The sequence below is a fragment of the Pleurotus ostreatus genome (genome assembly GCF_014466165.1).
Source record: "Pleurotus ostreatus strain PC9 chromosome Unknown scaffold_8, whole genome shotgun sequence".
Classification (NCBI taxonomy): Eukaryota; Fungi; Basidiomycota; class Agaricomycetes; order Agaricales; family Pleurotaceae; genus Pleurotus; species Pleurotus ostreatus.
The window spans coordinates 1,114,951-1,128,410 of NW_023503163.1; the positions used below are offsets into that span (position 1 = coordinate 1,114,951).

General features: G+C 49.5%; 4 protein-coding genes across 4 annotated transcripts; 2 read left to right on the forward strand and 2 right to left on the reverse strand.

Moving 5' to 3' along the window:
- Positions 1-55: 55 nt before the first annotated feature.
- Positions 56-1,491, reverse strand: PC9H_010706 (uncharacterized protein; the record flags this gene model as incomplete). The annotated part of the gene is made up of 4 exons (XM_036780199.1): positions 56-264; positions 314-716; positions 771-1,204; positions 1,260-1,491. 4 exons carry the CDS (start codon positions 1,489-1,491, stop codon positions 56-58), a joined length of 1,278 nt encoding a protein of 425 aa, XP_036627582.1.
- A 105-nt stretch (positions 1,492-1,596) lies between these two features.
- PC9H_010707 (uncharacterized protein) lies at positions 1,597-2,805 on the reverse strand (the record flags this gene model as incomplete). The annotated part of the gene is made up of 2 exons (XM_036780200.1): positions 1,597-1,680; positions 1,735-2,805. 2 exons carry the CDS (start codon positions 2,803-2,805, stop codon positions 1,597-1,599), a joined length of 1,155 nt encoding a protein of 384 aa, XP_036627583.1.
- Positions 2,806-3,169: 364 nt separating this feature from the next.
- On the forward strand, positions 3,170-8,581 carry RAD50 (DNA repair protein rad50; the record flags this gene model as incomplete). The annotated part of the gene is made up of 22 exons (XM_036780201.1): positions 3,170-3,550; positions 3,604-3,779; positions 3,828-4,168; positions 4,221-4,399; positions 4,450-4,620; positions 4,674-4,778; positions 4,834-5,237; positions 5,288-5,415; positions 5,468-5,558; positions 5,605-5,746; positions 5,801-5,995; positions 6,044-6,249; positions 6,315-6,492; positions 6,591-6,745; positions 6,776-7,118; positions 7,169-7,288; positions 7,338-7,390; positions 7,444-7,529; positions 7,579-7,646; positions 7,700-7,896; positions 7,947-8,054; positions 8,353-8,581. 22 exons carry the CDS (start codon positions 3,170-3,172, stop codon positions 8,579-8,581), a joined length of 4,056 nt encoding a protein of 1,351 aa, XP_036627584.1.
- An 885-nt stretch (positions 8,582-9,466) lies between these two features.
- On the forward strand, positions 9,467-13,399 carry PC9H_010709 (uncharacterized protein; the record flags this gene model as incomplete). Its single annotated transcript, XM_036780202.1, has 17 exons — positions 9,467-10,025; positions 10,076-10,129; positions 10,180-10,268; positions 10,318-10,504; positions 10,561-10,619; positions 10,674-10,900; positions 10,956-10,985; positions 11,036-11,099; positions 11,151-11,192; positions 11,244-11,416; positions 11,469-12,035; positions 12,086-12,224; positions 12,278-12,436; positions 12,489-12,585; positions 12,638-12,730; positions 12,787-13,173; positions 13,230-13,399. 17 exons carry the CDS (start codon positions 9,467-9,469, stop codon positions 13,397-13,399), a joined length of 3,096 nt encoding a protein of 1,031 aa, XP_036627585.1.
- Positions 13,400-13,460: the final 61 nt, after the last annotated feature.

Consider the following 13,460-nt stretch of genomic DNA (forward strand, 5'->3'; position numbering starts at 1 on the left):
ATGCGGTACGATGCTAAGGTGCTATGCGCGACGTGTGTAAGGGATCGGAAACATTCTAGCCTTCCTGATCGACAAGTTGCTGTAAAGTTGTGATTTCCGCCAGGGGCCCTCCACCATCACCCTCGGGACCATATAGGCCAAGGATTCTGCGACTGACGGATAGACACGCCCGCACTTGTGCCATGGCGTGCTGTCGCCGAACTATGTCGTTCATTGGCATGCTGGCGTTCCAAGCTGTCTTCGCCAACTCTAGCGCGTGCATGCCTGAGTGGAGAGTCAGCAGGAGGAAGCGCAGCAGGGTGATGGAAGCTACCGATTTGTGGGTAATTCTCCGGATAAATCAAGAGATACATCGCCAGAAGAGTTGTGCCAGAGTCGAGGGCCCGGTCGTATGGTCCATCATGAGATGATTGACTGAATACACCGGATAAATGTTCGATATAATCTTCTTTCAGGAAGCAGCGAATCTCCGACGGAAGCGACTGGGTAATGGGTTTCGTGCGCAATACGCAGTGTTCTAAGTCATCAACGCCGATGAATGTACGCAGTCGGTATTCAAGCGCCGCAAGACGAGCTGGGTCTTGTGGGACATCGGGTATAGGGCCGACCGACTTGAGGCCCTCACAGGAGATGCAGGTGCACTGGAAGCCATATGTGAGTTGGAAGATCTGCTGCCGAGTCTGGAGAAGGGCAGGATCGAGGTATGGAATACAAATCTATTGAAACCGAGGGTGAGTAACTTCAGTATTGAGGCCGTCAAAGCCCAGTACCTCTTCTCCCTCAGCTATATCGCGAAGAGCAACGACTTCCATTGTGACCGCCTGTCCTCGCACGAGCTTGTACCTGGCGGCGGCGTTTGGAGTGCATGAATGATTGAACAGTCTGCTGGCTAACGGGAATATGCCATGAGCGAAAGAGTTGAGATGGGAGTGTATTGTGAAGTTGTTGTTTCCGAAACGATCGTAGAGGCCGTCCGCGCCATCGACTGGGGTACACGTTGGTGGAGGTGAATGATGTGTTGGCCCAGGAAGCAGGCTCTTGAAGATAGCTAGCTGGTCGTTCGCACTCAATGGAGAAGCAAAATACGAAAGTAAGACGCAGTCGAGCCTCTCATGAGGGGGCAAAGCCTGGAACTCGTTTGAGGACGCGAAGGAGTTCCATCGCTTGCAGAGTTTCTTGTGCGACGGCCAGTGTCGGGTCTGGCCTAAACTTTCGTCGGAAAGGATCCATTCTGATCCAAGATATGACCGTTGACTCACAATTAGCGTCACAGTAGCAGCAAGAGGCACACCCTGAGCACTTTCGCAGTGTCTCGCTCAGGACGAGGCAGTGATCGCAGCGACGGCCTTTTTGGTTTTCAAATAGGACGGTTGCAAAGGCTTGGTTCGAGAGAACAATAGAGCCAGCGAGGAGTGGCTGCGTCGAGACCGCTTGGTTTCTCGCAGTTGGGTGAGTTTTGACCTTGACGTACTTTAGATCGTCGAGCGACATTTACATAAAATCAAAATCTCAACAAGCCTGTGACGGGTCACTTCATATCCTCTACTAAGTACTTACATTGAGTTCCTATTATACATTCCTACAGCAACGCAGTAATTACACGGTCCCACTGTTCATCTCAGAAAAATTCGATAGAGATCTACGGCGGGGGAATCTGTGAACTAAGATAGGCTCTTCGACCTAAAGGATTATAAGGACTGAAGTGAGTAGTACATATACTTGCAAAGGACTCACCGTCATCTCGTAGAAAATGTTTGTTACATGGAGCATGACCCCGCGTTCTTCACAAACTACCTTGAGCTCGGGGAAGTTTCGATCCATCGGTGAACTAGCTTCGTCACATGTGAGGTGCTTTAGATTAGGGAGATTGAGGACCATTGCAATGACTCGTTTCATGAGACTCCTCGAACCAGCGTGGTTGACGAAGGTCAAAGAGCGGAGGAAAGGAGGGGGTTTGGAAAACTCGACTGTCATCGGCAAGTTCAAGACGGTTAGATCTATCAGAGACTCGCATGAGCGAACGAAATTTGCCATTCGCGATGTCTGGATCATGAGCCGCAGCGAGCGGATGTTGGGGGCGTAGGATTCTAGGATTGTTAACGCAGGCCTGCTCGGAGGATCTCGCAAATCCAAGACGGTGAGTGTGTCCCGCGACTTTTCTAATAACCAGGCCAAGGTATCCTCTGGCATAGCTCTGGCCATCTTGAGTTCGGAAAGGGAGAATCGAGCCTTGATGTTCCTTGGAACCATTCCGGATAGCTCGGACCATACGGACAGGAAGCTGACAGTAGGGAATAAAGAGAGTAGCTGATAGACGATGGGAGAGTGAGGGCTACAAGTTATGTTGAGTGCACGTAGGCGGATGATACGACTGTCTGCGAGCTCCTTCATCCTACTAAATGTGACTCCTTCGAAAGAGAGGGAGGATCGAATGCTCAGCACTAGTTCGTAGAGGCCTGTGCATCGACGAAGCAATGCAGGGAGATGATCTATGTCGCAGTCGGGCGTTGTTTCCGACTCCGTCGGTATCCCGAGTCCAATATCCAGGATTCGGACATGCTGAAAGAGATGCTGCATGGACACCGGATCTGCGTGAGCTTTCATGAAAGATTTACTCTTCAGGTAGGTGATATGTCTGAACAACAGCGCTTGCGCCGCAGATGTCCACGATCGATGAACCAATGCAGCTGCAGCTAAGGTGATATAATCCGGGGCCCGAGATTTCTGGTTCTTGAAGTAGGATTGCTGAAGAATCATAATAACTAACTCGATCGGCAGCGAAGGGGTTGGCGAGGTTTGTATCATCGTTGAATTGATGGGGGGCACTGATAACGAGGAAGAGCAAAGTATTCAAGTTAGCTTAAAAATCGTCGGGAAGGATGAGGCGGACTTACGGGGTCCGAAGAGTCGATTTCGTTTCCGCTCAAAATCCTCCTTCAGACGCCCTTTATCGGTTCAGCGAGCCGTGCTGCGACACTGCGGTCAGCACTGAACCGCTGCTAGCGACTGACAACTTACTGGCAACTGCAGTCCGTGGCATAGCCCCTTTGATTCTGAATTCGAGCTGTGGCGCGTGCTCACCATCACGTGGGCGCATCACATTCGTGACACTTCGCGTTTCCGCGCGACTCATTTCAAGCACATACTTCCACTTCTTCATATTGCTGGCATGGCGTGCCTCGGCAAGCTAGCTATTCGCGGAATCCGGGCCTTCGATGACAAAGATTTAGCCATCATCGAGTTCTTCTCGCCTGTAACTGTTATCGTTGGTCACAATGGGAGTGGCAAAACCACAATTATCGAGTGTTTGAAGTATGCGACGACGGGCGATCAGCCAGCAAACACACGCGGAGGGGCATTCGTGCACGACCCCAAGATGGCCAATGAAAAAGAAGTCAAAGCACAAGTCAAACTACGGTTCCGTGCTGCCAATGGCACACGAATGCTCGCCGTCAGGAACTTAAGCGTCACTGTTAAGAAGACTGGGTTAACAATGAAGACACTAGAAAGTATCTTGGCCCTGGATGACGGCGAAAAGAAAGCCTCGAAGGTACGCTACCCACAATGTGCTGCATTCATCGTGCTCATGTGTTGTAATTACAGCGAGGGGTCATTTCTACCAAGTGCGCCGAGATTGACGCCGAGATACCTCAACTCCTGGGGGTATCAAAGTCTGTCCTCGAGAATGTTATATTCTGTCACCAGGAGGACTCTTACTGGCCTCTGGCTGAGCCATCTGCATTGAAGAAGAAGTTCGATGATATATTTGAGGCGACTAGGTTTGTCCGGCCATATTAGCACGAGGGGCATATCTCATCGCTATGTAGATATACAAAGGCACTCGACTCAATCAAGAGCCTTCGCAAGGACCGTGCAGCTGACCTAAAGGCAGAGAAAGAACGCTTAGAATCACTATCGCGGGAAAAGACTCACGCTGATAAGCTGAAGGGCCGCATAGCTGACTTAAATACAACCATCGCCTCCAAGGAAGTTCACTATGATGAGGTCAAAAGGGAATACGATGAATTGGTTATAGCAAACCAGAAGTTCTACGATTACGCGACGAAATTCAGGGAGGTCTATCTGAAGATAGAGTCTCTACAGGCCACGCAGGCCCGCTATCAAGAAGAACTCGACGAGGCCAAGATGAACATCCAGGAAGTAGTGGGTAAGTTTGACAGCCCTTTTCGATATGGTCTACTCTTCATGGTGGACGGTAGGCACGGACGAAGAGTTGGAAGCGCGATTACAGAATTTCGATGGCCATATCTCTGAGCAGAAGCGGAAGAAAAAGGCAGAAGATGGAAAGAAGCAAGACCTTGAAGACGAACTGTCTAACGCACGGCGGAAGCATGTCGAGTTGCTTCAAGAGCAAGGTTCTCTCCGGGCGGAAGCCAAGGTAAACTCGCGGTCATCGTCAGCTAGCACGGTGACCTCACCTATCCTTAGGCACAGAATGACAGGATATCTGAACGGGAAGAGCAAATTCGTGAGATTAGCAAGCAGCACGGAATTAGTGGTTTCGACTCATCACCATTGGAGAGAGAGAAGGTTCTTGAGTTTATCTCAAAGCTGAATGACATCCAACGAAGGCAACGGACTCAGTTTGAGAAACTTCAGGTTGGTGATCCATCAATTCAATATATCAGCTTCATGGAATATCATCACCGCAGGCCGAAAGCCAAGCGCGAACGGAGGAATACAACAACAAATCCAGGCAGCTCACCAACGAGCTCGAAGGATTTAAACTCCAGCGCACTCATGCTCGAGAATCCATAGTGTGTATACTTTTCTTCAATTACTTTTGGCACCACGTAGACTGTTGTTCTTTAGGCTGAACGCCAATCCTCGATCAATGGTGCTGAGAGAGATTTAGACGCCACGCAAGTGGTCGAATCCGAGCTCCGTACCCTTTCCGGCGACATAGAAGAAAAGAAGTCTCGCCTCGATCAGCTCAAAGCGACGTTTCAAAGTGCCAACTATGACGGACGCATTGCTGAGAAAACGACGAGAGCGAAGCACCTAGAGGATCAGCGGGACAGCTTAAACGCTGAATTTCGGGCTCTGAGCTTACAGGCGGACTCGAGGGCGAAACTAGACTTGAAGCGGACTGAGCTTAAGAGCAAGACTGCTGAGCTCAAGAACACGTTGGAAGTTGCCAATAACAAGTACCGCAAACTGATAGGTACCGATGCTCGGCCCGAGGCAATGGAACGGGAGGTTGACAGAGTTTCTGTGTAAGCAACTTCAGTGATAACTCATCGCAAGGGGCTTATCTTCTTCGCAGGGAGAAGGAACGCGAACACGCAGAACAAGAATCACTAGTCCACGACTCGAAGTCGTCGCTAAACTCAGCGGAGTTGAACCTTTCGATGGCGAAAACTCAACTCAAAACCAAGAAAGACGAATTGAAAGGTGAGTGATCTCCTCGATATCCTAAACATGACAAGTCAAACTCCCCCGACAGCCTTGGAGAGACGACTCAGATCGGAAGTTGATAACGACTCGCTGGAGGTTGCCATTGTCGAGGCTACTGCTGAATTAGACCATCGAAAGCAGTAGGTAGTTTTGACTGAAGGAGACGTATTACTAACTTTGGTTAAGAATATCAAGTTCAACGACCGGTGCCACGGCGATCTATGAAAATATGCTCAAGGCTGGTATGCAAAAGAAAGTCTGCACTACTTGTAATCGCCATATGGACGATCACGAACTTGTGGTGTTCGAGCGATATGTGAGTCTATCTGTCATAGCATCGATCTGGAACTAAATATCGCTCCAGCTCAAAGAACAGATCAAGAGGACGTCGCCAGAGACCCTCGCTACTAACCTGGCGGAGACGAAAGACTGGGAAGAGGAACTTGATCGCCTGCAGAAATTGAGGCCTTTTGAAGCCTCGAGGAATCGTCTCAAAACCGAAGAAGTGCCCGCTTTGGAGGCCCAGATAAAGGAACACGACGCTGCAATACCAGACTTAGCTAAGCGAGTTGAAGAGGTTCGGCTCTTGCACTCATCTTTCGGTCTTATTTCTTACCTAGATTAGGCTATGGGCAAACTCAACGACATCAAGCGCGAGCTCAAGGATCTCCATGCCCTTAAAGAATATGCCAATAATGTTTCGCGTCTTCAAAAGGAAATCGAACGCTTGAACGGAGACATCAAATTCCTCGAGAGTGAACTAATGTCGACGGGATCTACCAAGACTGCTGACGATGTTCAAGCCGAAATTGATGCCGTATCGGCAGATATGTATGTATCCCCTTCGTTCGACCATCGCAGTAGCCTCGTCCAACCAATTTTGCCGTTCACTCTAGCCGCGCCAATGATAGGGAAAAGCAGGGTCTTGTCACAGACAAGGATCGACAGAACAACGCATGCCGATTGGTCGAAGGGGATCTCCACACAATGCAACTTCGAGAACGAGACCTACAGAGTAAGGCTCGAGAAAAGGGTGCGCTGGAAGCACGCATTGAGACCATGAGACAAGAGATCGTGGCTTTCAATATCAAGCTCAAGGTGAATGCCCCCCTCTATTGTGGCCAGTATCGCTTACCCCTGACTCCTGACTCCTGTAGGAACTGGACTCCAAGATCCTTGATGCGCAAGCTCCCATCGACCTTCTCGAACAAGAGTATGAAAGGTCTCGGAGTGAACTCAATGCCAAGATCGCCTCTGCCCAACGCCATCTGCAGGAGCTTAACATGAGCAGTGATAAGCTTTCGCAGACCAACAAAGCTGTCGAACGGTACGGTCTGAGCTCCTACTATTGTTCCAGTTTGAGAATTCAGTCCTCTAGATACGTCCGCGATAAGCGTGCCCGCCAACTAGAAGATTGTAATCAGAAAGTTGAGGAGTATGGGAAGGAAATTGAAGACCTCGCTCGTTCAATCGACCAGATACGCGGCGTGATTGCCAGCATTGAGAAAGTAATCAACGAAAGTGGTGCCTCAGTAGCAAATCTGAGGGAGAACTTGCGGGTTAGGCGATTGTTGAATGACATTGCTAAAACACAACAGGAGATTGACTCTTACGACATGGAAGAGGCGGCTCGGGCTCGTCGCAACTTTACTGAGAAGTATGACGTAGCTAAGAAGAAAGAGAATGACCTACACAGCAAGGTATGAGGACTTTTGTCGAAGTGGCCAAGTTTCAATTCGGGTTTCTCTAGTTCTCTCACGTTGCAGGAGAGCTTAGCTCTCATAAAGCACAACTCAGCGGATGGGAAGAGGACTTGAAAGAGTATATGGGGGTCTACAAGAAGTATACTGAGCAACTTATATCGGTGAAGGTTCGTTCGCAGCCTTTGTTCGTAGATAGTACGTAAACCTTCTCTGCAGATGTCTGAAATGGCCAACAACGACCTGGAAAAGTACGCCAAAGCACTGGACAAGTACGTCTCCTACAGCCATTATTCATTCACGGACTCGATCCCATCTCCTACAGCGCCATCATGAAGTACCACGGATTGAAGATGGAAGAAGTCAATGACACGATGCGGCATTTGTGGAACAAAACGTACCAGGGAACAGGTATATTTAGAATGGAATTACCTGACCGCAGAACCTCAGTTTTTCCTAGATATCGATGGTATAAAGATATGCTCCGACGTTGAAGGCGGGGCATCTAAACGATCTTATAATTACCGAGTCCGTCGATAACCTGTGCATGATATGTCGGTCTAACAATGCTCTTATTGCAGGTGGTCATGACGAAAGATCAAGTCGAAATGGACATGCGCGGTAGATGTTCTGCGGGGCAGAAGATGCTCGCATCTATCATTATCCGTCTTGCCTTATCTGATTCTTTCGGCCAAAATTGCGGCATATTGGCCCTAGACGAACCCACAAATGCCTTGGATACCGAGAACATCGACGCTTTAGCGGCGAGCTTAGTAGAGTAAGCCCGATCTCCCTGCGAAATCAATCTCCAAGCTAACGCCCCTCTAGTATCATCAACGAGCGGAAGAATCACTCCAACTTCCAACTCATCATTATCACCCACGATGAGAATTTCCTTCGGAAGCTGGGCCACAGCGAGGTTATGGAGTATTACTGGTGAGTTAGCCTCTTTGTCTCCTTTGAGCTTGTCCTCAACATCCCCAAGGCGTGTGTCAAGAAATCCTCGGCAGAAGTCTATCATAGAGCGTCAACAGTTCCGATAGTCGCCCATCGTTCACTCTCACTGACTGCTACTATTGGACTCACAATGTATATTTATTTCAACTTCTAATCATTTGACCATCCAAGGTGTCGTCTCGGGTATTTATTTCAATACAGTACTTTTCAAGATAAGACCTCGGCAGAACTGAGGAGGTCTTATTCGGTTACTCTGTCTATCTTTTATCTAGCCTAGTGCAAAGACCGAATTTGCGCAGGCGGAGAAACTTGGATTTGGATTTGGCGTGAGTGACCCTCCTTCCCGACATTTGCACGAGCAGCCTTACGTCATTTTCCTCAGGCCATTTAAATCAGTTGGTGGCCTGTCCCCCGTCAATCCTTTCCCCTCCCCCGTATCCTCGTCGCGCTATGCTGGTGTCGGTGCACCGAACGTGCATGTTCGTTCCCACCGAACCAGCAAGTAATGCAAGGTTTCGCACGACAACATTCGAGCCTCGATCGCTGTCAACGGCTTGCAACGTGACCCCCGCCCCCCAACCATCTCGCGTCTTAATCACTCAATCCTTAATGTACTAAATATATGCTCAGCGACGCCGAAAGAGACTGCCCCATTTCGCCCATCGTAGCCATTATCTCGGTGGTTAGCGACCAACAATTTCGGGCCGGGTTAACTGCTGGCTTGGTTGCCGCATTAGTATGCGCCGCTCCCACTGGAAGCATCGACGAGGTGGTTCGTGCGAGGTTCGCTCCCTTGGATGGAAGGTGAGAGAGAGGAGATGATTGTTTTCCCCCTCGTGCTCTGTCGTTCATGTGTTGACAATCTGACGATTCAATGGCCTGCAACTGTCTCGCTATTGATCCACTGATCTTCCGTCATAAACTGGCATGCCGGATTCGAACTCTATCTTCCTCGACACCTGCCATGCGGATTAGGCTCTGTTAAAGAATGTCGCCGATGATACCCTTCACTTGGCTGTTGTGTGCGGAAAAACGCAGCTTTAACGGCGGTTCGTTTCACCGCAAGCTCCAATCACTGGTCAAATCGACGCACGAAGTGCCCCGTGGCCTCTCCTCATTCGCGAAGACCAATCACCCCACTTATTGCGTAGAGCACTACGTTGCGGCGGCGCCTTTTCGGACGTAGGTTCCTCGTTCTACCTGTAAATCTCCAATTTATTTCCTTGTGGTTCTGCTAGAAGACTCGACAGATACGGTACTCCTACAATCCCCGGATAAACTATTCTATGCTTATTGAGCCACAATTTAGCCACAGGTAATGACGCTAGAGTGTCGTATAAAGAAAGCCCTTTGGGTCTTGTATTCTTGTCTCCATCTCGTCCAACGCTGAAATGGGCTCCTACCCACGGAATACAGTCCTCGATCAACTCTCGCTCTCCGATCGAGACTTTTTCAACAAGTACAGCTTTGGCGAGACTCAGCCATCGCTATTTTCTTGTGTCCATCATGCCTTCGAATTTCACGCCCTCTCATATCCTCAGCTCCTTGCTGTCGACAATTTCGGGGACACCATGACCTATGCTGAACTCGACCGCCAGGCAAATTGTTTGGCACGGCAACTTCGAGATGCGGGAGTTGGTCCTGGTTCTCGCATCTGTCTACTTGTTGAGCGCTCGGTCTTCATGGTCGTTGGTATCGTTGCGGTTTTGAAGAGTGGGGCTGCATATGTCCCATTAGATGGCAACATTGTCGCTGATTCGACGCTTGCACACGTACTTCGCGACTCCGCATCCAGTCTCGTCCTTACCCTTCGCAAATATCTCCCTCGAGTGGCAAACCACCAGACCATCTGCCTTGAGGATGCGGTCTGTCAAGTATCATCGGGCCATTGTACAAAACCCGTCGATCTATCGACCTCAAGAGATAGCGCGTATATAGTGTACACAAGCGGTATGTGCCAGTACGGTACCCTCTTAATCTGAGGCTAAACGGCCTTGCAGGAACAACAGGGGTACCTAAAGGAGTCGAAGTAATGCACGGCAACGTTACAAACTGTGAGTCTGGAGGAACGGTCGTGGCTTATACGATATTCATCCTCTGTCAGTGGTCTGCCTTGAGCCCGGGAATATAGAAATGCGGCCTGGAGCCCGAGTTTCTCAACTGATGAATATAGCTTTTGATATGGCAGCATGGGTAAGCTCCTAGACGCGTTATTTGATATAGCCAATTGATATGATGCCAGGAAATTCTGGGGAGCCTCTCTAACGGTTGTACCATTTGTCTCCGAGGCAAATCCTCAAAGGAATGGCGTGCCACAATGAAAACTGTGGATATCGTGATCGCAACACCTTCAATGCTTGTCCCCCACGATCCATCGGATTATCCCAACATCAAAGCTGTGGCGGTTGCCGGAGAGGTTTGCCCACAACGTAAGTGTTGTCTTTCGATGTTCTTCTTCCGGCCACTCAACTGCGTTATGGCATAGCTTTGGCAGATAAGTGGGCGTCCTCTGGTCACTTTTATAATAGCTGCGGTCCCACCGAGGTAAATCGCAACTGCTTTCTCAACTGGTCCTCACACTAAATGGTGCATTTGCAGATAACTATCGTCAATACTGTCCATCCTCATGTTGCTGGGAAACCCCTGAGCATTGGCAAACCTACCCCTAACAACAATGTGTATATCCTTGGAGATAATCTTGAGCCATTACCTATCGGGAAGACAGGTCTTATGTGGGCTGGTGGTGCTGGAATCACCAAAGGCTACGTCAATTTGCCTGAGAAGACGGAGGAAAGATATAAATTAGATCCTTTCATGGACGATGGGTAAGTATACCCTGGTTTGTTTACGTTGACATGGTTCACATTCATGGTTCACTAGGTCGTACATGTTTAATACGGGCGACCTTGGGTGAGGGCTATTGCCGACTCAATTGCCAAATTACTCACACTCCATCCTAGACGTTGGCGCGAAGATGGTAGCTTAGAACACCTTGGCAGAATTGACGACCAAGTCAAGATTAAGGTGAGAATTCTCTCTGCCATTTCGTCTTCATTTTCTCACCAATATACACAGGGATTCCGGGTGGAGCTTGACGGTGTGTCCGCAGCTATGGAGGTACGCTTGTCATGAGGTTAATTTTACCTCAATAGCTTACGATTTCCACAGACGTGCGCTGGGGTGAAGAATGCTGCGGCCCTCTTGATTGGTGACACTCTGTGGGGTTTCTATACTCCCTCAACCGTGGAAATCAAAGAAGTAGAAGCAGCAGTTGCCAAGATCCAGCCATATTATGCCGTCCCATCGCGATTTATCAAGATGGATATGTTCCCCAGTACTGCGTGAGTGACTACCAAGACAGCGTCAGACATTCCCGTCTCACGCTCAAAATAGAAATGAGAAGACTGACAAACGAGAGTTGCGGCGCCTCGCCCTAGAAGCTCTTGAGTCGACAGAGAAATCAATTGTGGAGAAGGTCGTCGTCTCAAGCAGCGAAAAGGAAAAGGCCGATCTTGTGCAGAACAATGTCGAGAAACTGTTATTCGTCCAGGAAGCGATCTCCGCGCCACCACCCGTCTACCGGCGCCACCCACAATCACTGGATCTCGTTCTTGCTCAAGCGGCTGTAACGAAGCCTTCCTTGGCGTCCAGTTCTGAGACATCTTCTACTATTGAGCAAGGGCTCGCGTGGGCTGGATACGAGGACGACGAAATTCCTGAGAAGACGCAAGGAAAATACACTCGCAACTTACGCCACCAGATTTTCACTCTCTACAGGCGGCTGTTCGGTGTTGTATTCGTCGTCAATCTTGGGATTCTCATCGCAACACTTGTCAAAGGCGGCGCCAATTCACTTGAACTCGGTCAAATCGTAATCGCCAACCTCTTCTGCGCTATTCTCATGCGGCAAGACTACGTCATCAACGCGTTCTTCAATGTCTTTTGTGCTGTCCCGACTTCGTACGTCTGCTCAATAACATTGCCTTGGGAGAGAGCTAACAACTATATAGATGGCCCTTGGCAATTCGTCGAGTTTGCGCTAGAGTATACCATATTGGTGGCCTACACTCAGGATGTGCTATCTCGGGTTCTGTATGGCTCCTCTTCTTCACGGTTGAGGCTACAAGGGAACTCGTTCGCGGAGGACAGGTATGATACATCACTTTCTGGAGCAACATCGGGCTTGGCTAACCTTTCTCTAGATTTCAATCGCCACCGTGGCTATAACGTACTGGATCCTACTTATAATCTTACTCATAATATTCTTCGCCTATCCGACTCTGCGTACCTCAAAGCATGACCATTTCGAGCGAGCACATCGTTTTCTCGGATGGAGCTGTACTGCCCTTGTTTGGGCACAGGTAAGCTCACTCTAGTCGACAACTGACTCATTACCCACAACCTTGTCTATAGGTGATACTCCTAATCAATGATTTCAAAGCCCCTGATCAAACCCTCGGTTCTGCCTTGGTCTCGTCGCCACCATTTTGGTTGGTAGTAATAATGACGGGTAGGTTCGACGGCAATTCATCATCACCAACATAAGCTAAACGAGCACACAGGCTCTATCATTCTCCCCTGGATCAGGTTGAGGAAGGTTCCCGTTCGTGCCGAGGTCTTGTCGAATCACGCTGTCCGACTCTACTTCGAATACGGTCAGTGATCCTCCCTTCCCAACCTTGACCTACACACTTACCCGCTGATCAAATAGTCACTCCCGTACCTGGGACTTTCACCCGCATCTCAGAGAGCCCTCTAGTCGAATGGCATGGATTCGCTACGGTCCCCGAACCTGGTCAGAAGGGCTACTCGCTTGTCGTGTCCAAGGCCGGCGATTGGACTAGCAAGCAGATCGCTGACCCTCCAAAGGAGCTTTGGGTCCGCGGTATTCCTACATGTGGCGTTCTACGCATCGTCCCTCTATTCCGAAGAGTAGTGTTCGTGGCGACCGGAAGTGGCATCGGCCCATGTGCTCCCTGCATTCTCGAGCAGCGAGTCCCCATCCGTCTGTTATGGACCTCGCCCGACGTCCGAAAGACGTTTGGCAACAAGCTTGTGGACTCTATTCTCGCTGCCTCTCCAGACGCAGTGATATACGGTAAGCATTTACGGTCAACCAAATGATTCCTATGATGCTGAAAGTCCTCGCCACAGATACACGCAAGTATGGAAAACCAGACATGGTAAAGTTGGTGTACCGGTTGGTCCGCGAATTCGATGCAGAGGCCGTCTGTGTCATTTCCAATCAAAAGCTCACCAGGAAGGTGGTCTATGGCATGATGAGCAGAGGTATCCCTGCTTTCGGTGCGATCTGGGACTCGTGAACTATCCAAAAGTCTGGGAAACAAATAACGAATGTAAAATTAAGAGTACTCTATGGTAGCC